The 24,379-nt window shown below is 44.8% G+C and overlaps 1 protein-coding gene across 5 annotated transcripts in view; it reads right to left on the bottom strand.

Moving 5' to 3' along the window:
• The window catches only part of SPTBN1 (spectrin beta, non-erythrocytic 1), a 344,310-nt gene that overhangs the window by 106,061 nt on the left and 213,870 nt on the right, over positions 1–24,379 (bottom strand). For all 5 annotated transcript variants that reach the window (XM_082249276.1, XM_082249278.1, XM_082249279.1 and 2 more), the window contains 4 exons: positions 17,901–18,074; positions 14,198–14,289; positions 7,033–7,113; positions 571–686 (listed from right to left, as the gene is read on the bottom strand). In XM_082249276.1, coding sequence (XP_082105402.1) covers positions 571–686; positions 7,033–7,113; positions 14,198–14,289; positions 17,901–18,074 — 463 coding nt within the window. The remainder of the gene's footprint in view (positions 1–570; positions 687–7,032; positions 7,114–14,197; positions 14,290–17,900; positions 18,075–24,379) is intronic.

The following is a 24,379-nucleotide window of genomic DNA, read 5'->3' as shown; positions in this document are numbered from 1 at the left end:
TAAAATATTTTGCATCATATGCTGTATTGTGCGGTCAGTCGATATTCTATTAACTGGCAACTTGTGTTGCTTCGCCCTCCTCTTGCCTGAGCTCTGGTGTACAGGGGAGACAAGAGGCTGATACCATTAAATTCAGGTGCTTGCACTGAAAAAATAAAATGTATTAAGCTTTAATAAACGCAGAGCTGAGTCTTTAAGGTCTGCCTGAAGTTTGGCTTTAAATATTAAATGGAAAAAAAATGGATGGAGTCCCTTCCTACCTACTGCACCATTGACCAATCTCCAGGCCTTGGTGCTGCTATGTCTGGGCAGGGGGAAGCATGCATAACCTGCTTGCACAGGATTTTCGGGGAGCTCTGGTAGTGGATCTCAGCAATATGAGACAGCAAGAAAGAGAAGAACAGGATGCTTACTGTGCTGGCTATAAAGTGAGCCTGTCACCTTGGATACTATGGACAAAGCACATGTTCACTTTTATAGTAATCCCATAGAAGTACTCAACTTAGAACATTTTCTCTTTAAAGAAATCTATAGAAAAACATATAGAAAACAACTGGATCGTAGGCTAACCTTCTGGGTCAAGGAGTTTAGTGAGGCCTAAGTGCTGCTCTGCAAGGTTGAAGGCATTTTGCAGATTGTAGTGTGCGTTTGACTTCTTCAGCTTATCAAAATCAATCAAGTCGGGCCTGTGGGAGGAACAAAACGTTGAGATTAAAGAATAATAAATGCTGTTTGTATTAACTGATCACATACTACTCCAAGAAAATCTGCCCATCCAATGGATTTAAGACTTCTAGCTATGAGATAATCACAAGTGCAATTGTACTTTAAGTATAAGATTTTCTTGTTTTATAGCAAATGAGACAGAGGCAGCAAAAAATGTAGACATCACTGACCAGAAACATGGAAGTGACATCTAAGCAGAGGTTCCACCAACAGCCCCAGTACTGTCAGAACAGAGAGAAAAAAAGAGGGCAAGTGAGCCCAAGCAGTGAGGAAGGAAAAGATAGTGGGGAAAAAAGGATAAAGCAGGGGAGAGGAGTGTGCGTAGCACAGGGGTACTGTACAGGTCCCATGGTGGCACTTGTATTAACCACTTAAGTCCCGAAAGATTTTACCCCCTTCCTGACAAGGGCCTATTTTGCGATTCGGCACTGCGTGACTTTAACGGACAATAGCGCGGTCGTGCGACGCTGTACCTAAACGAATTTGGTGTCCTTTTTTTCCCACAAACAGAGCTTTCTTTTGGTGGTATTTGATCACCTGTGCGACTTTTTGATCATGCGCTATAAACAAAAAAATAGCGTCAATTTTGCAAAAATAACAATATTTTTCACATTTTTTTATATGAAATTTGTTTTATGCTACATATGTTTGGTAAAAAAAAAAAAAATCGCAAAAACGTATTTTGATTGGTTTGCGCAAAAGTTATCGAGTTTACTAACAAAGGGAAACATTTTTGTTGCTTTTTCTTTAACGCGTAATGGCGGCAATCTGCGATTTTTTTGGCGGTACCGCGACATTGCGACGGACAGATCGGACCCTTGACTGATATTTTTGACACTTTTTGGGTTACCAGTGACATTACTGCAGTAATCAGTGCTATAAATATGCACTGTTACTGTAAAATTACACTGGCAGTGAAGGGGTTAACTTTTGTTATGTGTGTCCCTAGGGGCGTGATTCTAACTGTGATTGGCTGTGGCTTGAGGTGTAGGAACAGTGATCAACGGTTCTACATAGTAGAACCGTATGATCACTGTTTCTACACAGGGGAGAATGACAGGCGGCTTGTTTACATTAGCCGCCTGCCTTTCTCCCTCTCCAGACAATCGCGAGTGACCGGCGGACGATCGGGTCCACCGGTCACACGCGCGGCGGCGCGCGCGCTCGCTCCCGAGACCCTCACAGGCCAGCGACGTAGACCTACGTCGCTCTGCCTGTGAGGGGCTGACTGCCGCAGTAAATATACTGTGAACAGTCGGCAAGTGGTTAAAGCTGGAGTTTAGGTATGGCTTTTTTTGCCTAATTACATTGGTCCAGCTTGGACCAATATAAGTATGTATGTGCCGTACCTTGCCGATTCCATGAATACTGGAAATCACTGTAAATCGGCACTTCTACTACAGTGATCGCCACTAGCTTCTGGGTCCTGTGCTGAGCGGCTGTCCTAATGCTTAGTGAGCACATGGGTAAGCATGGGTGCCATTCAGAGAGCACTCTGCATTTTCTCTATGAATGCAAAGCATTCTCTGATTAGATGGGGTGGAGATCGTGAGGTCACCGCCCTACCTCTCCATTTCGACCAGAGAACACTTTGGGGGAGATTTACTAAAACTGGAGCACTCAGAATCTGGTGAAGCTATGCATGGTAGCCGATCAGCTTCTAACTTCAGCTTGTTCAATCAAAGCATTACTAAGCCCACAACACTAAAATCGGTCTGTATATGCAGTAAAACATGCTGGTTATACTCACTGTGGGTTAATCCTGCGCATTATGTAAAAAGGCTGTTTGATCCTGTCTTCTCTGATCATCCCCTTCCTTTACTGTCCCTAATCCATCTGCTGATAGAACAGAGTCCTAGGAGGTACTCTGCACATGCTCAGTTTGGTGTGTATTGCTAGAGAGTTTTTTTTTTGGGAGGGTGCATTTGATCAGCACAGGGCCAATCAACACTGTCCAGACAGATAATGTCAGGAGTCATGCAGCCTCATAGGACAGTCAGAGGAGAATGAAAACTCCTCCTGCAAGCTTTAGCCAGTGCTCAGCCAGACACTGATAGAAGCCACAAGACTGCTATATACTGCTGATGAGAAAAGGTATTTAGCAGTTTATATTTACTAAAATAATTGCATTTCCATGTTCTGTGTACTTTGTGAGACCAGATATAGTGACTGCAGGCTCCTGGGTTTAGTAACACCTAAAAAGCTTTAACAATAAAACCTGAAAGCTGATTGGTTTCTATGCAGAGCTGCACCAGATTTTGCATGTTCCAGTTGTATCAAATCTCCCCCTTTGCATTCATTGAGAAAATGTGAAGTGTTCTCGGAATGAAACCAATGCCAAGTGAGCGACTCCCTGTGTTCAATAAGCAGTCAGGAAGCCGCTCTGCACAAAACTAGGAATCTAGCGGTGATCATTGTAGTAGCAGTGCCTACTACAGGATCAGCCAGGCATTGGCACATACATACTTGCATGGGTCCAAGCAGGACCAATGTATCTATGCAAAAAAGCCATAACGAAACATCAACTTTATACTAATGATTAAATCAAAGTGAGGATATAGTCGGTTGGGATATAGTAGGCAATTGGTTAGAAAGCGACAGGGGCCTATTGTAGGCTGAAAAATGCAAGTCTTAAATGCTGGAGTGTCCATAAAAGGAACACAGAGGATCTACATTGCATTATACTGGTCCTGCGTATTGTGCAGATACGCCATCTAATTTTCCATCCTCATTAAAGAACCCACCGCAGCAACCTAGTCTGTAAGTTAGGGAAAATCACGGGGCCTCCTATACTTGGAGATTATGGATGAGCTCAGTAGTGTTCGGATCCTAGTCTAAACCCACCTGCGCTATCCCACCAGGAAGCGGTTATTGCACAAAGCCAATCATAAGTGGCCAAGGTATTCCCCACACCAAAATCACAAGTATACATGTCCCTTGTATACTACATGCGGATGTGGGGGGCTATGAATGCCTTGGCCACTTATGATTGGCTTTGTTCAATAACCACTTCCTAAAGGGATAGTTCAGGTGGGTTTCACACTAGAGATCAACAAGTACTTAGCAGAGAGAAAGAAATAAAGCAACGTTTTGGTCATCGTAGCATGAGGTCCAGTTGGAGAAGTCAATAAGGCCAGCTGGGAAAGCATATGTATCTTTAAATTACAGTTAAGTGCGGCCACTCTTCCTCTTTAGTGGGTCATAGATAGGCAGGACTTAACCAAGAGCAAGAAAAGGTAGGCTCTTTGACATATCAATCAGGATGATGTGATGGTGGAGGTAGCACAGACTCAGCATGGCTCTCCCTGTTCCTTAATGAGTTTAAATCAGGTCTGTAGTCCTCAACAAAATGGCGCCCGTCTACACACACAGACACCTACTCCCTCTTGCATGAATGTAAATAAGCTGAGTAAGTTCAGATTTGTGCGATCACAGAGATCGCATGTAATTCAGAGTGCAGTGCTCCTAAAATTACATGCATTCAGCCATACAGTTTGTATGGCTGAATTCGCACCGCAATCGCACTGAAACACGCACAGGACCCTTTGGTGGTTCACACTAGTGCGATCCGATTCTGTGCGAACTTTCAGATCGCACTGCGATATGCGACCTGATCTGGGGATGTCATTAACTTTTAATTGACACCCCCAGCGTATAGCATATGGCAGTGTGAACTGCCAGGGGTGCGGATGCGATGCGGGAACACGCTGTATATTCGCAGCCTTCCCGCATCGCAGAAATGTGAACCGCCACTAAAAGAGGACTTTATCTCCTGCTCTCCACCTGTAGAGAACTCCTGAGACGCGTTTCACTCTTTTCTTTTTCTAATGGTAAATTAAGCCCCGAAAAAGGGTGAAACGCATCTGAGGAGGTCTCTACAGATTGAGAGCAGGAACTGAAACAATCTTTTAATCAGCTTATTCACATTCATGCAACAGGGAGTCAGTGTGCAGGAGGCAACCATTTTGTTGAAGTCTACTAGAGCCTGGCAAACCGATCTGGTCTGCCCTGCACCAGTCTATTCACATTGCTGATCCGACTGATAAGCCAGCCACAAACTGATCAAAATTCATCCAGTTCAGCAGGAACCGGCTGAATTTTGATCAGTCTATGGGGCAGGCTTGATGTACTGAAGCGGATCCAGCGATCAACATTATTACAACCAGCCCGTGTTTTTTTTTTCACCAGATCCCTGCTGGCAGCTATAGCAGCCAGCATTGATCATTGTATCTTGCCTGTGAGGAAGGCAGAACACAATACAGGCATACCCCACTTTTAAGTACACAATGGGACCAGAGCATGTAGGTAAAACGAAAATGTACTTAAAGTGAAGCAATACCTTTTTCCATTTCTCAATGCATGTAAATACACCAGCTCCATAGGAAATCTTGGTCAGCTTGACATGGCACTGCTCCCAAACCATAAGTGACAAGGACACCAAGCTTGGGGAGCATGTTAAGGGGATGCAGGACTATGACATGGTAGATTACCTAGGCAAGCTGGCCGGCCACAAATAGGATATGTTGAAGTCCTGGGTCCCCTCTCGGTGCTCCCTAAGTTTGGTATCCCTGTCACTTATGGTTTGGGAGCAGTGCCATGTCAAGCTGTCCAAGATTTCCCATAGACGCCAATGTTAAAAACAGGGAGTAGTACCATTCCAAGCTGACCAAGTGGTGTCCGTACTCGCGAGTGTACGTAAAGTGAGTGTACTTAAACGGGGTATGCCTGTAGTGCTGTGGGAGGGATTTTAAACCCATGGTTAAAGGAAAGAAATTAGCATTTGTTATGGGGCATTCGAGCGGTACTACTTTCTTTGTTTGGGGTTCTGTCACATTCAAATACACTTCCCCTGCCTTCATCATTTAGCAGAATAAACGATCGCTTATTAATACAGCACAGGGTTTGTGATGATTCCTATAATGCATTCACCTACAGCAGGTGATCCACCAGCAGGTAATAGTGACAGCAATAAACATTTTATGTCAAAGAAAAAAAAAAAGCCTCAAATATAAAAAAATAAGTAGGTAGGAGTCTACTCTATAAAACCCCCAGTGAAAGTATTATATAATATGCTGCATAAAACTTCCACAAGAAGAAGAATATTCTCACAAGGAAAGAATGTAAACATTTATCACGCCAGACTCAATGATTTCTTTAGAGACTGAACATCAGCCACTAATTCCAAGTCTGCTTTTCTTGGACCCTCAACAAGTGGTTTAAATTATAAAGTTCATGGTGGCAAATGACGTAGCAGCACAGATAAATAACAGCAATGAATAGCATGCTTAATAGGGGGATAAGGGATATTTCCTGACACATAATGAACGTCTGTCTCTAAAGGCCTTTAACCCTGACAGAATCTCGGCTGCCTACAGATATATTGACTGGAGGAATTCATTATGGGGATTTCCTATTTGGTCTGGTTCCAGTAGACAGAACCCCCAGCTCGACACCGCCAGGACCCTAATGTACCTGTGATCTGCATACAATCACATCTTGATGGGCCACCAATTCAATGGGCAGACCTAGTACCATCACTATAACTCTGCTTGGTGTAGTATAGATAGGTTAGCAACTAAACTAACTTGGAGATCCATGTAGTAAAGGCAGGATTGTGCCTTGTGTTTTGCATGAATTCAAAGCTATTAATCCAAAACCAATTTTGGTCCAAATTATCTCAAAATAATGTGCGTGTTCTATGCTTTTAAGTACATTCGACTGTAAGCTCCCCTGGGTCAAGACAGATAAGAATTTCTATATCATGCATTACAAATCAATGAGTACCAATGCTGGCAATAAATGTAATAAACTTCAGATTTTCGCTCTAACACCACCTACTGATGAAACCCTGAACTGAAACATGACCATATACAGTAAACCCCCGCTCCATCGCGGTTCAGTTTTTGCGGTCCCGGTATATTGCGTTTTTTTTTGTAATGTTATTTTACTAAATAAATCATTAAGAATGAAATATGTTTGTGTTTTCCATAGCTCTTGCTATGTCTCTCAGTATCTTTGATGTGTTTAAATGAGTTTCTATTGTTTTAAAAGTGTGTTTAAAGACCTTAAAATGCTTTTACACGTACAGGGACAGTAAAAAAAACATGCCTACAATGCATTTTAATAGGGTTTTTCTATTTCGCGGATTTTCACTTTTCGCGGCTGGGTCCGGAACCCCGCAATGGAGGGGGGTTTACTGTAATATAATTCATAGAAACCCCAATAATTTTATTTTCAGTCTTCAGTCCACCAAATACCAAAAATAGCAGCAAGTCAGTATTTTAAGTTTGATCATTTAGCTCTCACCTGTGTTTATGAATGAGTGCATTGAAGGCCATGCCGTCCCTCCAGCTGGTTGTAAAATTATGTATATTCACATTGGGATACCTGAAAATATCAAAAGTATTTATTACATGATATGCATAATAAGTGTGTGTATATTATTCACACAGAACAGACACACCTGCCAATCAAAGTAAAGGAAACAGAAGCCTGCCATTGCTAACTGGTATATAATATCATAGAACACTGTCTGGTTGTAATGTCGTTCCTCTCACTTCAATACTTTTAGTCACTAACCCAGAGCAAAAGTAAAGATAACAGTTCCTTTCCCACAAAGGGTCCGATCAGGTGTCCCTATCAGTTTTTCAGGCGGACTTGATCGGATGGTCCATTCACCTCTATTAACCTGGCAGATGTAAATGGACTGGTGTCCGTTTACATTTGCCTACCTCCAATACAATTAGCAAAAAAATAAATGGAAGGGGATCCGATCCGTCCTCCTCCATCTAGGCGGATTGAATAGGAGGGAAGTCGGATGTAAATGGACAGCAGAATCGGTTTACACCAAGCCACCCATAGAGCAGAAACTGAGCGGACCCAGACCTGTCCTCGAAACAATGAGGGGAAGCCGCTCAGGTGTATGTTCCAAACCCGGTGCAGGTCAGATCCGTCATCCAAGAGTAGAAGAAATCCAAGTTTGAGACTGCACTCAGGGTATTATGATGAAATCAAAAGGTTTATTTATTCCTCATAGGTAAAGTAGACAGACAGTGTACAAACAGACATGTCGGGTTGACGCGTTTCACGACGCTGTAGGTCGCTTACTCATTAACATCAGACATGTCCTCAACCTGCTCTACTCTGAGCAGCAGGGGATCAGAGGACAACAGATCCCCCTGCTGATCAAAATAGAGTCCGCCCCGTATGAAAGGGCCCAAAGACTTTATACTTTTGCCGACATTCAAGAATTGTATAACTTTTCTAAACTGAAGCCACTGAGATACTTAACAGCAAGGCAATTGGCATGGCAATCTCATTAGGACAGTGTTATGTATACACCAATTTATTTTAAATAAAATGTATTTGTAAAAAATATCCCTTATTAAAGCCAGTGCTGTATCGAAAAAAAAAAAAAAAAAAATGCTGACTGATACAACCGGCAGAAATTTAATTGGAGTAAAGCCTATGCTATTGCTTATAGTAATTAATGAGGTGTAAGGATTCTGTTCCTAATGTTCTTTGGACAAAATGGAACTCAAGCTGAATTATCAAAACTTGAGAAAACAAAACTGTAGCAAGAGTGCAATTCTCACTCAAACCTTGGCTCTCTAAAGCCTAGTACACAACGGGCAGAATCTCAAACAGCACCGGCCGGTTCAATAGAAACTGCACTGTAGCTGGGCCGGCCTCTGTCGAAGGGGCATGACTGGAAAAAATGGGATTTGTGTTTTACCGTAAAATCCATTTCTCTGATGATCATTGACAGACACAGATTTTCATACTTGGCCGTATGGTTTTACTGCCCCCTACAGGAGTAGGACACTAGGCAGAGAAAAAGCTTGAACACGCCTATGGGGCAGTCCTTGGGGGTATACTCCCACTTCCTACTATAGGTATTTAGTTTTGTAACAAGCAGCGTCAGAAGAAAAAACCCAACTCCATAGAGGGACGGGTGCTGTGTCAGTCAATGAACATCAGAGAAATGGATTTTACGGTAAGACTAAAATCCCATTTTCTCTTTTGTTCATTGACGGGACACAGCTCTTCATTTTCTTGACCATAGCAGTGTTAAACATGAGGGTGGGAACAGCAGAAAAAACAAACTTCTGCAAGGCTAAACATAGCCAACAGGTAACTTGGAGCTCAACTGTCAACAACTGGAGCTCACCTGAAAAAACACTCTTTAAAAAGAGGACAAGTCCTCTAAGCAGCAGCCTGCAAAACTTTGCGGCCAAAAGAAGCATCCGCCGATGCCAACACCTCAACTTTATAAAACTTTGTGAATGTGTGTACAGACGACCAGGTAGCAGCCTGCAAACCTGCATCACTGACACCTGATGACCGAAGGCCCAGGAGCCACTAAGCGCCCAAGTGCACCTTGACAGGGAAAGGAGGAGCCTGACCCTTAATAGAATAAACCTGAACCAGTCTGTCTGATCCATCTGGAAATGATCGCAGCAGAATCAGCCAGTCCCTTGCTAGGTCCATCCCTGAGGACAAATAGTGAGTCTGATTTCCTAAAAAGACTCCATTAGCTGCCAGATACACCCTTATTGTCCGAACCACATCCAGGGAGTGCAAGGCAACTTCCTTAGGATGCTTAGGCTTGGGACACAGGGAGGGCAACACAATGTCTTCATTCAGATGAAAGTCAGAGACGACCTTCAGAAGGAGCGACGGACATGGATGCAGAACCACCTTATCCCTGCAAACCACCAGGTAAGGTAAACAACAAGACAATGCCGCCAGTTCAGACACCCTGCACACCGAAGTAATGGCTACCAAGAAGGCCACCTTCTGAGATAACAAGCAGGAGAATCTCCTGAATATTTTCAAAGGGAGGCTTCTGGAGAACGGACAACACCAAATTGAGGTCCCACGGCGGCCATGGAGACCGCACTGGAGGAACCAAGTGTCCCACGCCCTGCAGAAAAGTATGCGCCAAGGAGTGTATGGCAAACTGGCATTGAAAGAAAACCACCAAGGCTGAGACCTGGCTCTTGATGGTACTCAAGGCCAGGCGCTGTACAACCCCTCGTTGGAGGAAAGCCAAGATTCGAGCCACTGAAATAGAACGAGGGTGAACCCGGAGGGATTCACACCACGAAGTGTACGTCTTCCACATAGGATGGTAAATCTTTCTAGAAGTAGATTTTCTAACTTTTAACAGCGTAGGAATCACCGAGTCAGACAACCCTCTGTCCTTCAGCACCTGGCTTTCAACAGCCAAGCCGTCAAAGCCAGCGACTGTAAAGCAGGATGGAAGAATGTCCCTTGGACAGCAGATCTTCCCTGAGAGGGAGTCTCCAAGAAGCATCGGCGACCAGCCGTACCAGATCGATGAACCAAGACCAGCGTGGCCAGTCTGCTACTAGGATGACTGGAATCCCTTCTGTCTCGATACTGCGTAGTAGTCTCGGCAGAAGCTGGAGAGGAGGAAAGGCATAAATCAGACGATACTGACTCCAAGGAGCCACTAAAGAGTCTGTAGCGATGACGGCTAGAGGATCCTGAGACCGTGCCACAAACCTCTGAACCTTCTTGTTGAGGCGAGAGGCCGACAGATCTACCTCTGGAGTACCCCACCGGAGACACAACTAATGAAACCACTTCGGATGAAGAGACCATTCTCCCTGGTCTAACGCCTGTCGACTGAGATAGTCCACTTAACAATTTTCCACCCATGGAATGTGTACAGCAGAGAGGGCTGAACAAATCTTTCGGCCCACCTTAGAATGCCGGCTACTTCCCGAGCCGCCAGGACACTTCTTGTGCCCCCATGGTGATTGACATAGGCCAGGGCCGTGGCATTGTCTAATTTAATCCACACCAGACACCCCTGGAGACGACTTGTCCAATGATCCAGACAAAGTCTGATCGCTCGGAGCGCCTTTGATCAGTAGTCTGGACTCTTCCAAAGACCAGAAACCCTGACCACAATCTGTTCCAAGGACGCCTCCCCACCCGGACAGGTGCATGCAAGTCCGAAGAGATGACCGTCTGCTGGTCAGCAAAAGCCGAATTGCCTTCTGCAACTTTTGAAGTTTCTCCCGAGGAAGAAACACTCTGGCTGAGGACGAGCCCAGAGTCAGACCTAGATAGACTAGGCTTGTGGATGGAACCAGAGCAGATTTCTGAAGATTCAGAAACCAATCAAACTTCCTCAGCGTTTGCAGAGTAATCTCCAAGTTGTCCAACAAAGCGGACGAAGACTCTGCTCATAAAAGCAGATCATCCAGGTACCCCAGTACCGCGATCCCCCGCTGACGCAGTAATGCTAGAACAGGGGCCAACAATTTCGTGAAGGCCCGAGGAGTATAAGCGAGACCAAAGGGTAACGCCACAAATTGATAATGCTCCTCGCACACAGCAAAGCAAAGGAAATGCTGATGGGCAACACATATTGGGATGTGAAGGAAGGCATCCTTGATGTCGATGGAGGTGAGGAAATCCCCCTGATGTAGGGACTCCACCATCGTGCGCATGGACTCCATGCAGAACCTTCTATACCCGCACAAAGCAGTTTAGCGCTTTAAGGGCTAGTATTGGGCGCACCTTGCCCTCCTTCCTGGGAGCTGTAAACAGGTTTGAGTAAAATCCCTGAAAATGTTTAGACTTTGGAGCCAGAACAATCACCCCTTGAAGTAACAAATCTTGCACCGCCCATAGAGATCCTTTAAGCGATCTGGGGCTAAGTGCAGGTTGGAAGGGAAGAACTTTTCCGGAGGATATGATCGAAATGTGATCTTGTAGCTGGATTAAATTACTTTGTGGACCCACTTGTCCTGGATCAGGGAGGTCCACTGATCCAGAAAGCAGCAAAGACGTCCCCCGACCCCAAATACAGGTAAGGGCGCCCCTTCATGCGGAAGAAGTTTTGTCTGCAGGTCTGGGGAAAACCTTTGCCGCTTTCGAGGATCTGCGCATACCGAAATGTACCGGCGTCTCAGACGCAGCAGTTATAAAGTTTCCCGCAACGATACAATCAGTGCATCCAGTAGCGCCTTTTCATGTTCAGCCATAGTGGAAGAGGAATCATCCTCACTATCAGAGCACTCAGGGTGCATGGACAGACCCAGTAGGGGGACTCGCATCCGCTGCAGCAAGATCCACCTCACAATCTGAGGAGACAGAGGATGCAGGTGAAGGCGGGGGGTGCTTTTTGCCCGTCCTCTGTTGCAGGACCATATCTACCCTGGACACCAGTGACTCTAGGACGGACGTCAGAGCAGACAAAGCGGACTGGGACCCAGAGGGCCCCGCAGCCTCTGAGAGGGGGTCAGGTGGTGAGACATACTCCAGGGACTCCATGGATTAACCCGGGGACCAGTAAAAATTGGCTGCTATAGCAGTAAAAGGGAGGCATTTTGCGCCCAAAGGGACTCCCCACCACCGACTCAGGATAGAGCAAAAAACGCCAGACTGTACGCTGCGCGGCGATTAGAGAGAATGAGAAAATCTAGGAAGTAACACTAGAGGCCCACCACCGAATCACCGCTCCATAGGCTTCAAAAACATGGCCGCTGCTTTATATTATTGGGAAACTGCAGCAGCCATCTACGACAAAATGGCAGTTAAAAGCGGCGCTCACACATCTCCCGGGACCCCCAAAGAACCCCAAGAAATGAAAGGGCAGTAAGGAGGGGCCCTTGCATGAGACCCACCAGGATTATCTACCCCCAAAAACTTTTTTTAGCAGCCGTGAGCATGCCCCTATCGCCTGCTCAACACACCCACACAGACATAACAGGTATGGCCACCCCTGGGGGGGGGCGGAGGGAGATGGGTAAATGGGGGGTGGTCCACAGGGTGACCCTGATAACTGAGGGGGGACATGCTATGTGGGAAGGAAAGGAAAACCGGGGGTCCGACCGTCCCTGGGAGGGGACCACGTCCACCCCAAAAGGCCACCAATGGGAGGGGGGGACACTACTTACCACACCAAGGAAACCAGGTGGGCATCACTCCAGGAAGACCACAACACCATCAGAATGTGGGTGCTTCAGGCCAGAGGCACGCTGCGACTCAGGTCGTGACCAGGTCTATGCGTCCTTGCGAGACGTTTAATTTGCCAGCTAGCCCCCGTCCAGTGGAGGGTAGGGTCGCGCTCGCTGGCCGGACTGGGGAGACCATAAGGATCTAGAATATCCAGTCTGTCACCCAGTCCAGCAATTGATTGTAGTTCTCACAGGAACAGAAAATAACGAGAGGAAAAAAATCAGTTTAATAAAAAAGACAAAAATGCTAGGACCAGAGATCCTAGCAAGGATCTAGGTCCTTACTCCTGACTAGGCAGAAAAAACCGAATGCCTATAGCAGGAAGTGGGAGTATACTCCCTGGGACTGTCCCATAGGAATGGTAAAGCCTTTTCCTACCTAGTGTACAACTTCTGTAGGGGCAGCATAACCCAATGGTCAAGAAGATTCTGGAGCTGTGTCCGTCAATGAGCGAAAGAGAAAAAAGCTTTGGCCATACTTCACATTTCACAAACATTTAACCCTTGAAGTGCAGAGGGGCCTCATTGCAAGAATAATCTTCAAATCTACATTTCTAACGAAGCAGAGGTAGACAAATAGGATACATACTAGGGCTAGTCTGCATGAGCTTTTGGGAACAGTTAAGTCAGTTTAGATTTTCTTCTCTTCCTACACACAGTGTGCTATGCATGGCTGGGTACGATCACTGGCAGCTCCTCATTAAGGGTCTGGGATCCCTCATAGGCATACAAAGAAATAGAATGGTGGATAGCTGTAGAGCACAGCAGGGACCCGCCGCAGGAAGTGGAACCAGTGGCGTCTCGAGCTCTCACTTGTGCCACTGACAGGAGACTGCCTCCATCAGCCAAGCTTGCCTAATGAAGAAGGTGGGGCCTCGGAAACTCATTGCGGACCACCCCCTCTATTTGTTTTCGATCTTCTGTCAGTGGCACGAGTGAGGTTTTGAGACGTTGCCAGTTCCACTCCCCATAGCAGGTCCCTGCTTGTGCTCTACAGCTTTCTACCAGTCTGCAATAAACCAGTGTGGTCTTAACTCATACTGATCTGGCGCCTTTCCCATAGTACATACCAGGACAGGAAATGAGGACAAATTCATCTATCAGTACTTTATGGCTGCCTTTGTCCCCACAGGAGATCTCTTCTCACTTCCTGTCCAAGTGACAACACTGGAAACGGCCCTATCAAAGCCAAAGGCAGCAGAAAAGCCTGAAAAGGGATCGATTCCTTCTCCCACTCCCTCCCACTGCTAAGAAACAAATGAAAAGCTCCACATTAACCTCTCAATTATTGGATTGATCAAAATTCTTACACATTGACACAATCTTCAGTATTCTGCTACAGAATATGGTCATTTAGGGGCCCTGAGGTAATCCAGTTAGAGAAGAACATGTTTGCAGCCGACGCAATTGTTTTTGTGAAAACTCTAAACTCTAAGAAGATCTTTTGTGGTAATCTTTTAATCTGTACTCACCCAGCTGTCTTCATCTGGCACCATAAAAGCAAAGCATCCTTTGCAGATTTCTTCTCCTTGTTGTCCTCGGTCTCCACACTAATATCTTGAATCTGTGATCAATAAGACATCATTCCGTCAAAAACATCTACATAGTCAAGACAGGAGGCAATTTATATAGGCATTTATTATCGATTGTAATCCATTTATAAAGGACAAAGAAAACCGTGATGGTTCCCATATGGTGATAAAGGTCCCCAGTCCTGGAATCTGCCAATTAAGGGTCATGGAGCTGGCACGCTGAGCCACAAGGTGATTATATCTGCATTGATTGAAGTCCCCAGAGGTGGAATACTGCCACCTATGTCTGCCTAAAGACATAGTCCACAAAAAAATAAATAAACGCACCCACAATAATAAAAGAAAAAACATGCATTTTTAAAGTGGAATTCCAGGTAACTAGACTTTGTGATTTGGCTTTATTGTTACAGATGGGACAGACAAGTTAGTGAATGAAAAAGGATCCAAAGATAAAATCACCTATAAAAGAAAAACTACAGACTCTGGACCCAATACATAGTAAAGGGACAAAAAAAAGCACATGTACTACAAATTTGTTGTATAAACCCCAAAAAGATTAGCCAAAAGATCATAGGGCACACTTTTCACTTTAACTGCTTCCTCAGGACCCAGCGCTCTTGGACATAGGGGAGAGTAGTCCAAGAAATACATACACAATCGATACAAAAAATGTGATTTTTGTACTTACCGTAAAATCCATTTCTCTGAGTTAATCGACAGACACATCGCTCCATAAATCGTAACTACTGGGTTATATTGCTTCCTCTGGGAGGACTAGGCAGAACAAAAAACACCTGGCTATGCCCATGGGCCATCCTCAGCTTGGTATAGAACCCCCCTCTCTGCTCTAAGTAATCAGTTTAGTAGCAAGCAGGATTAGAAGTATCAGAACTCCATAGAGGCGTGGATGCTGTGTCCATCGATTTTACGGTAAGTACAAAAATACCATTTTCTCTTTCGTTCATCAACGGACACAGCGCTCCATAAATCATAACTACTAGGATGTCCAAAAGCAGTGCCAAAAGGAAAATGAGGGGTGGGGAAAATAACCCAAGGCTAAACATAAGTGCCCTTAACCAGGACGCAGGAGCCTTAACCGGGTCACAGGAACACCGTCTGAAAAATAAGAGTTTAAAGAAAAAACACCCCTCAAGAAGGAACAGCCCCTCCTAAACAGCAGCCTGACAAATTTTGCCGCCAAAAGAAGCATCCGCAGATGCCGAAGTATCCACCTTATAGAATTTTGTGAAGGTATGCACCGACAACCAAGTGACCACCTTGCAAACTTGCAATTTTGATGCCTTAAAGCGGAGTTCCGGCCACAAAATCAAGCTTGTAGATTTCATATCATCCGCTTCCTTGTCCTTACCTGAGCAATAATTGGATATTCCCAGCCTTTTTTTTTTTTTTTTTACTTACCTTAGTAGAGAGCATAATATACTCACCTTACCATCCACTTCCTCCTCCTCGGCCGCACGGCCGCGCCGTAACTTCCTGTCCCGCAATGCGTCCTGGGAGCTCTTACTCGTGGCTCCCAGGATGCAATGGGCGGTGACGAAGGCGGCCGTCCGCTCCTCTCATCGCGTGATTTCCAAACAGGAAATGACGCGATGTTAGGCGGAGCACAGTACTCCACAGTACATAGTACTGGGCATACATGAGATTTCGCGCTGGATTCCCCGGCCTCCGCCCACTACAAACAGGAAGAAGGGCAGACATTTCCCCACAACGGACTCGGCGATCCAGGACAAAGATGGCAGCGCTCACACTAATTTTTTAAAAGTAAGATTTAGTGCTTGCAAACATATTATTCCAATCTATGAAACAGAATTAGCGGATGTATAGAGGTCAAAAGGGTCACTGTTTGGGGGACATTAAGAAAAAAAAAACGATTCTGTGGCCGAAACTCCGCTTTAAGTGGGAAGGCCCAAGATGTATTCAGCACCCGAGTAGAATGCGCCGTGACAGGTAAAGGAGGAACCTGACCTTTAATGGAATAGGCCTGAATCACCGTCTGTCTGATCCATCTGGAGATGGTAGCCGAAGAACCGGCCAGCGTCTTTCCTTGGTCCGTCCGTAACCACAAAAAGCAAGTCCGACCTCAGAACCACGTCCAAGGTATGCAAAGCAAATTCCTTGGGATGAGCCGGCTTGGGACACAAAGAAGGCAACACAATGTCCTCAATCAAATGGAAGTCAGAGATAACTTTTGGCATTAATAATGAACAGGGACGAAGAACCACTTTATCCCTATGGACGACCAAACAGGGACTGCGACAGAATAATGCTACCAATTCCAATACCCTGCGGGCCGAGGCAATAGCCACTAAGAATGTCACCTTCTGGGATAACGTAGATAAGGGAATCGCCCAAACATTCTCAAATGGAGGTTTCCGGAGAACCGAAAAGCGCTAAATTTAAATCCCATGGCAGCAAAAGAGACTGTACAGGTGGAGCCACATGTCAAAACCCCTGAATGAAGGTACGAACTAAAGAGTGCGTGGCTAGGGGTTGCTGAAAGAAGATTGCCAAGGCAGACACCGGGCCCTGGATGGTACTTAAGACCAACTTCTGTTCAACGTCCCATAGAAAGAAAGGTTAAGATCCGAACCACAAAAGATTCGAGGATGAGCGCCAATCGACTCACACCAAGAAATGTACGTTTTCCCCCTTCCTTGGTACCCCAAAAGAAACATTTTGCGGATCTCCTTGATGCTCACAAAAGAAGTCCACGGGGCCAGAAACCAGTGAAGATGTCCCCCCACCCCAATAATGGGTGAGGGCAGATCTTTATGCTGAAGAAGTCTTGTCTGCTGGTTCAGGCAAGCTAGCTCTATGCTTAGCAGACCAAGGTTGCTTGGAACCTCCCGGGGTAGATTTAAAAGATCTAGTTCCCTTATTCTCCGTCCCAGAAGCACAAAATAATTTTCTATGGGCTGAGAAGGAGGGCCCACGTCTGCGACGAGGCTCCTTCCCTTTCCTTGACTGTGGCAAGAAGATACTCTTTCCCCCCGTGATACCCTTAATGATGTCATCCAGGGTAGCCCCAAACAGGCGATCGCCTTGAAAGGGCAGATCAATGAGACTGGGCATATTAATATAGGGCTGCTTTCACAATGATGCACTGTGGTTTACCCACAACGCAGGTGATGTGCAGTGTACTTGCAGATTTCCTGCACTTAGCCACAGACTTTTAATATATCCTGCTGTTTTACCACTCCCCATCATCTTGACGTGTGAACGAGCCCTAAGGGTGATGCAACTAAGGGCTCATTCACAAGTGCAACAGGCACTGCTGCTCCTCTGAAATGCGATCCGAGTGTGTGTGGACAGGTGGTGGAGGCTGTGATATGTTGCCTCCTCACTACCCGATTTAAATCAATGACTGTCGTGCAATGCATGCGATTGTGACAGTAGTACGGCAATTAAGGGGTTTAAATCAGGTTTGAGGAGGTGACACTGTGCCCGGTTATCTTTGACTTTTCCCATGTTGTTCAGGTAGATCTCGAACGCTTTAAGGTTGCCTACTGCTGCCTTAGAACCAATATTCCGCAGCAGGCACATTCCCTCCCAACACACCTGAACCAAGATTTTCTCCACAGGAAAGGTGAGCCTTGGGGAGGATACACAGTAGGAACTTTACCTGGAATCTCAGGATGATGGTCCAAATCAAACCAAGAGTCAGTCTGTGGTTTCCATCGACAATATCATGGGAGCCCATGTTTTCCAGATGAACCCTTTGTTCTTTCAGGAACTGCAGAGCTTTGTCAACATTCTCCAGGCAATGGATACGCATTCTTCCCTTGGTGGGCTTGGGCTATGGAAATAGCAGAAGACGTGTTTTACTAATAAAGCACAATAACGTGTTGAATAAGAAGTGTAGTGGAGGGGAAAATGGTTTATTTAGCTCTGTGTGAAGAGTGGAACAAATAGAAGGTAAGCATGTGTAACATCCCAGGCCTATAAGCCCACTTGGAACCCTTCCAGTTATGAATGGATTTTCAGTAGTAATTATCTCTAAGCGCAGACTAATACCACAGGATCAACAAAACCTATTCTCTGCAGCGCTGACTTCCATGCTATTCGTTTTACAGTAGAAGGTTTCTAATATGAAGCTGTGGCCTAGATTGACATTACCTAAAACTGTTCTAAATATATGTAAACCTCGGTCTAGATGGTAGCTAATTGGGACTGCGGGAAAAAATTAAATCCTGAATACTGGATAAAACAGAGAACTGTGAAAAAAGAGTGAGCTGTTCTTTAAACCAGATAATAAACCAGTGCATAAAATATATTGTGAGTGAATACATAAATTGTTTACAAAATTCATATATAAATCGCTAAATCCATATGCGTGCAAATAATCTTATAATAAAAATTGGCCATAATCAATAAATTCAAAGCTAACCATAAAATTGCCCAAGTGTTTTCAAAGTGTTCCAAAGATATATATATATATATATATATATATATATATATATATAAATATTATATATAAGTGTCCAGTGCAAAAAAGGTGCTCTTGAAAAAAGTATTTTTGGTCTCTTACCAAACAGGGGAGATCTCAAATTATAGAGATCAAATGACGCCCCCACCATCCGGCATCAGATTAGCTCAGTGACCCCCATCTGTAAGAAGGAGCAACAGTGTCCCCACTGTTGGGAGTATACACCTGGTACCTTACACTATGTCTAGGTAGTCAATCACCATGCAAAGAAATCGTCGTATATTAACCACTTTACCACCGGAGGATTTTGCTGTCTTACGTCTGGGTCACTTTTTGTGATTCGGCACTGTGCGACTTTAACTGACAATTGCGCGGTCATGCAACGCCATAGCCAAACGAAATTTACGTCCTTTTTTCCCACAAACAGAGCTTTCTTTTGGTGGTATTTGATCACTTGTGCGATTTTTACTTTTTGCGCTATAAACAAAAAAAGAGCGTAAATTTTGAAAAAATAACAATATTTTTCACATTTTTTTATATGAAATTCCCCCCAAAAAAATTTAAAAATCAAAATTTTTTTTAAATTTTTGGCCAATTTGTTTTCTGCTACCTATGTTTGGTAAAAAAAAAAAAAATCACAATAAGCGTATTTTGATTGGTTTGCACAAAAGTTATTGCGTTTACTAAGGTAAAGATTTCTGTCATTTTTGGCGTTTTTTTTTTTTAACGAGTAATGGCGGCGATCTGCGGTTTTTTTTGCGGGACTGCGACATTGCGACGGACAGATCGGACCCTTGACTGACATTTTTGGGGGTACCAGTGACATTACTACAGTAATCAGTGCTATAAATATGCACTGTTACTGTAAAAATGACACTGGCAGGGAAAGGGTTAATTTTATTGGAGAGGGAGGGGTTAATGTATGCCTGGTGCTTACTGACATGTGTGGGGGGAGGTGACTGAGTGACAAAGGGACAGATCGCAGGTTCAGCTATGCTGAACCCTGCAATCTGACCCTGCCTGTCACTTAGGAGATCCGCCCGCTTTGTTTATACAAGCGGGCGGATCTCCAGACTCGATTCCCCGACGATCAGGGAAGAGCAGCGGCGATTACCGCCTCTCCTCCCCTGGCCCGACTCCCGCTGTGACTGAATACAGCGGGAGCGCGCCGCCGAGAAAGGGGAGTGTCTGGTGACGTAGGTCTATGTCGCTAGACGATAACGTACCACTTTGCCGCAGTAGAGCTCTAGTGAGCAGTGGCAAAGTGGTTAAAAACCTCCAATCCCAGAAGACGCCAGTTGTGGGGAAACGCGTCGGATGGAGCTAGAGTGTGATGTCACCACGCACGAGCCTGTCTGATGGTCCCGCAGCTTTGCTTTGTTACATCACATATGTGTTTCCTGATACATGTAAGCACAATTTTATTTTTTTAATAAAGGAAGATTCCAATGCTGTATAGGATATGTGGCTTCTCCTTCCTAATGCTTAATCTAGATAGTTACTGACTACCAGGTGTATACTCCAACAGTGGGGACACTGTTGTTACTTCCTACAGACAGGGTCACTGAACTAACCGGATGTCGGATGGTGAGAGCATCGGCTAGCCAGGAGAGTTTGTTAGCGCAATTTGATTTCTCCCCTGTTTGGTAAAGCCTCGTACACACGCAACGATTATCGGCCGACCGATCGTCCGACTTTTGTCCAGAGTGGCGTTTTGTTGGTTGGAATGTGCCTAGACTGCACATGAATTTTCTCGGCCAACAAAAATCTACTTCAGAAGTGATGTCATGTGCTGGTTTACTTTTCGTGTGTTTTTTCTTCTCTGAGCATGCCCAGTCTTGCTCATCAGATTTTTGTCTGACGAAATCTGTACTGACTGACGGAAAATCGGCCGTTGTGTTGACGGCCAACAAAAATTTTATAGCCTGCACACCAGATTTTTTTCGGCCGAAAAGTCGGAGTCAGTTGTCGGAAGCATCATACTAAAAAGCCGAAAAATGGCCGATCGGACGTTGGCCGAAAATTCCCGGCCAATTGTCGATGCGTGTGTACGGGGCATAAGAGGCCAACCATACTTTTTTGAAAAGCACCTTTTTTGCACTGGAGCACTTTATAGATCTTTGAAGTACTGAGCACTTTGAAAACTTTTGGTCAATTTATGGTTGGTTCTGAATCTATTGATTATCTTGATTATAGGATTATTTGATTTGCACATATATGGATTTTGTGATAAATATGCATTTTTGAATTTTGTAAAAAAAAAAAAAAAAAAAAAAAAAGTATGTATTCATTCACAATATCATTTTATACACTGGTTTATTATCTGGTTTAAAACAGACAGCGCATTCTTTTTTCACATTACCTAGAACTATAGTTGCTGTATGTTGTGCCCTGAAGCGAGTGGCACCATCAGGGGATATACAGTGTGACCAGCATCTTAAGACTGTGCCCAGAGACATAGAAAGCATCAATAAACTAGAAGTACCCACAGTTTAGGCCATTTGAGACTTTTCAAGACACAAGTGAGCATACCTTAATGCTTTACTTAAAGGACAAAAACATCCAACATTCGATTTTATGTGAAAACCGGTATAATGTTAGGAGAAGACTAGGAAATATACAGGAGTTAGAGAGAAGAAAGAAATAAGAAAAATAAAACAAAAAATAAAACCTTGTTTTTTCAGCTCGCCTTCAAGTTGGCATTTAGGGCCAGTTCACACCATATAAAAATGCAGTCCGGATACGTTCCAGATGCTTTTTTTACGTGTTTTTAAAGCGTTCTTGATGCGTTTTACAGCGTTCCAGTACGGTCCAGTGCAGGAAAAATGCAGTAAGTTCTACTTTTTTTTCTGGAAACGGAACGCACTGGTGTGAACTACGCCATTGTGAACCAAATAACCCAATTTCCATGTGTTTTTTTTAATGCAGGAAAAAAAACTCACTGGACTGCATGTGGTGTAATATGGCCCTTAGTGCAATTTGCTTGCATTCTCTAAATAAGTGACCTAGTCTAAATGAACATATTTTGCATGATTGATTTAGGAAAGTGCAGGTGCAGCGCTCACAGCGGGGAAACCATTTGTGAATCAGAGATAGAATCCAAAGACGAGTGCTCGGGCTCAAATTTCCTCCATCCACTAAATGTAGTAATAAGCAAAAGGTAGAGCCAGCAACTCCAAAATCCATTTGAAAACGTTTATTGCTTACATCAGGGTTTTTCAACCAGGGTTCCTTGAAAAATGGGCAACTTCTGCCTCTCAGATAAGTTGCCAATGATACCATTGTTCCTTTTAGCTATCTGTAAGGGGGTAATTCTTCCCACTGATGACAAGAGTAAGGGGCATTCTTCCCCCTGACTGTCACACTAATGTGTCACGAGTTGTAAATATAGTAATTTTTAACCGGGGTTCCAGAGACCAGTAATTTATTTCAAGGGTTCCTCTGTGTTGAAAAAGTTGAGAAAGGCTGGCTTACATTCTAGTGAAGTAAAAAGAGCTAACACGTTTCGGCAGATAGCCTTGATCTGCCGAAACAGGTTAGATCTTTTTTAACTTAAAGCGGAGTTCCACCTAAAAGTGGAACTTCCGCTTTAGGTAGTCCTAACCCCCTGACATGCCACATTTGGCATGTTTTTTTTTGGGGGAGGGGGAGTGGGTACCTAGTTGTGACAGGTACCCGCTCCCACTTCCGCTCGGAGCGCCCTGAGCGGAAATTCTCCTCTCCCCCTCCCTCCCTGCAATCTTCTGGGACATGTCAGAGGTCCCAGAAGATTGCCGGCCAACCAAGACGCGCATGCACAGTGCGTACCCGGCTGTAAAGCCGCAAACTGTCACAGCCGGGTGCCCACACCAGTGATGCCGGCGCCGCCGAGACCATAGGGAGAGGATCGAGGCTTCGGGCGGCCGCATCGCTGGACTGTGGGACAGGTGAGTGTGTTTATTAAAAGTCAGCAGCTGCACTTTTTGTAGCTGCTGACTTTTAATAAACACAGAAAAGGCTGGAACTCTGCTTTAATACCGTGTAAGCAATAAAGATGTTCATATGGATTTTGGAATTGCCATCTCTACCTTTTGCTTACTGCATGTTTGAATCAAGAAGACCTCATGTGTGCCCTCCACATAAATGCAGGGTTGTAATGCTGCCTCCCCTACTCTGCATCATTGCCTGTTCCAAAGATAAACGTATCTGTAGAAATAAAGAGAGATCTGTTGTGTACTGGACAACTGCTCATTCAGATGACGTTATTGTGGGTTGCAGCACGCTGTGCTACCATGGTCCACAACGTAATATAAATTGTTCCATTTTTCCTGCATTTTTTTGTGGTGTACTACAGCATTTTGTGGTGTACTGCAGCGCAGGCTCTAGTCTGTCAACCTTTTTACCCCAGCGGAACCCCTAAAATAATTTTCAGGCCTCAGGGAACCCCTACTTAAACCAGTTCATCTGGGATCAATGGGGGGAAATGCCCCTTATACTGCTGGTCAGTAGGAAGAGTGAAACTCGAAAGAGTGGACGTCAGAGCACCACCCTTGCAGACACCTAAAAAGATCATTGGTGCATGCTGCTGACTTTGTAAAGTGGCGTTGGCCCTGGAACTTTGCTGGCGCCATCAAATGGGAGGTCAATCAGCCACAGCTCAAGGAACCCTTGGAAACCTCTGGAGGAACCCTGGTTGAGAATAGCTGGGTTAGAGTAACATTTAAAATGAAAGACATGACAATGCATCACAGCGTGCTTGGTGCATTAGCATTACAGTTGTGTGAACTTAAACATTAAGTCCAGCTAAAAGCTTAAAAACATATTCTATTCAGCTTTGGCTAGCAAGGGGAAAGACTAGAACTACCCTTGCTGAGTTTTTATTGCTATCCCGGACTCCATTAAAGAGGTTGTAAACCCCCAAATTTTTTTTTTTTATCTTTTTTTCAACCTGAAAGAGAAACACATAATGAGCTAGTATGCATCGCATACTAGCTCATTATGAAATACTTACCTTAGAACGAGCCCCCGCCGTGCCGCCCGCTTACCTCTATGACGGGCGACATGTTTAGTCGCCCGTCTTCCGGGATCGCGGCATCCGGCCATCTGATTGGCCGGAGCCGCGGTGACGTCACTCCCGCGCACGCGCGCCGACGGTCATAGCACGGGGCTCTGAAGGAACGGCACCAGCGGCCGTTCCTTCAGAGCGCATGCGCCAGTGACGTCACTGGCTGCATGTAAGGTAAATATCTCCTAAACAGTACATGTTTAGGAGATATTTACAGTACCTATAGGTAAGCCTTATCATAGGATCACCTATAGGTAAAAGTTGCAGAGGAGGGTTTACTTCCTCTTTAAGGTTGAGTTAAAGGGCTTCGATTTGCAAATGCAGCATGTATTTGACATTCATTTGGGAAGCTTCTGAGACATTCAGAACTCATTGCTTAGTGTTAGTTCACCTTTCCAAAAAAAAAAGAAAAAGGTGAACTTAAGGCTCGTACACACTATAAGAAAATGGGGCGAGAATTTACGTTCAAAGAACTTTCGTACGGTTTTCGTATCGGGCGTACACAACTTTCTAAAGCCAATTCCGACCTTCTGAACGAAAATTTCCAAAGGGACAAGGCTCCAAAATGTTGGGGGAATCATATGGGAAAAAAGAATGAATGATTTCCGCCTAATGTGTACCATTTTGAATG

This window comes from Pelophylax lessonae (assembly GCF_965119305.1).
Source record: "Pelophylax lessonae genome assembly, chromosome: 3".
Lineage (NCBI taxonomy): Eukaryota > Metazoa > Chordata > Amphibia > Anura > Ranidae > Pelophylax > Pelophylax lessonae.
This window is presented reverse-complemented; position numbering and strand designations above follow the sequence as displayed.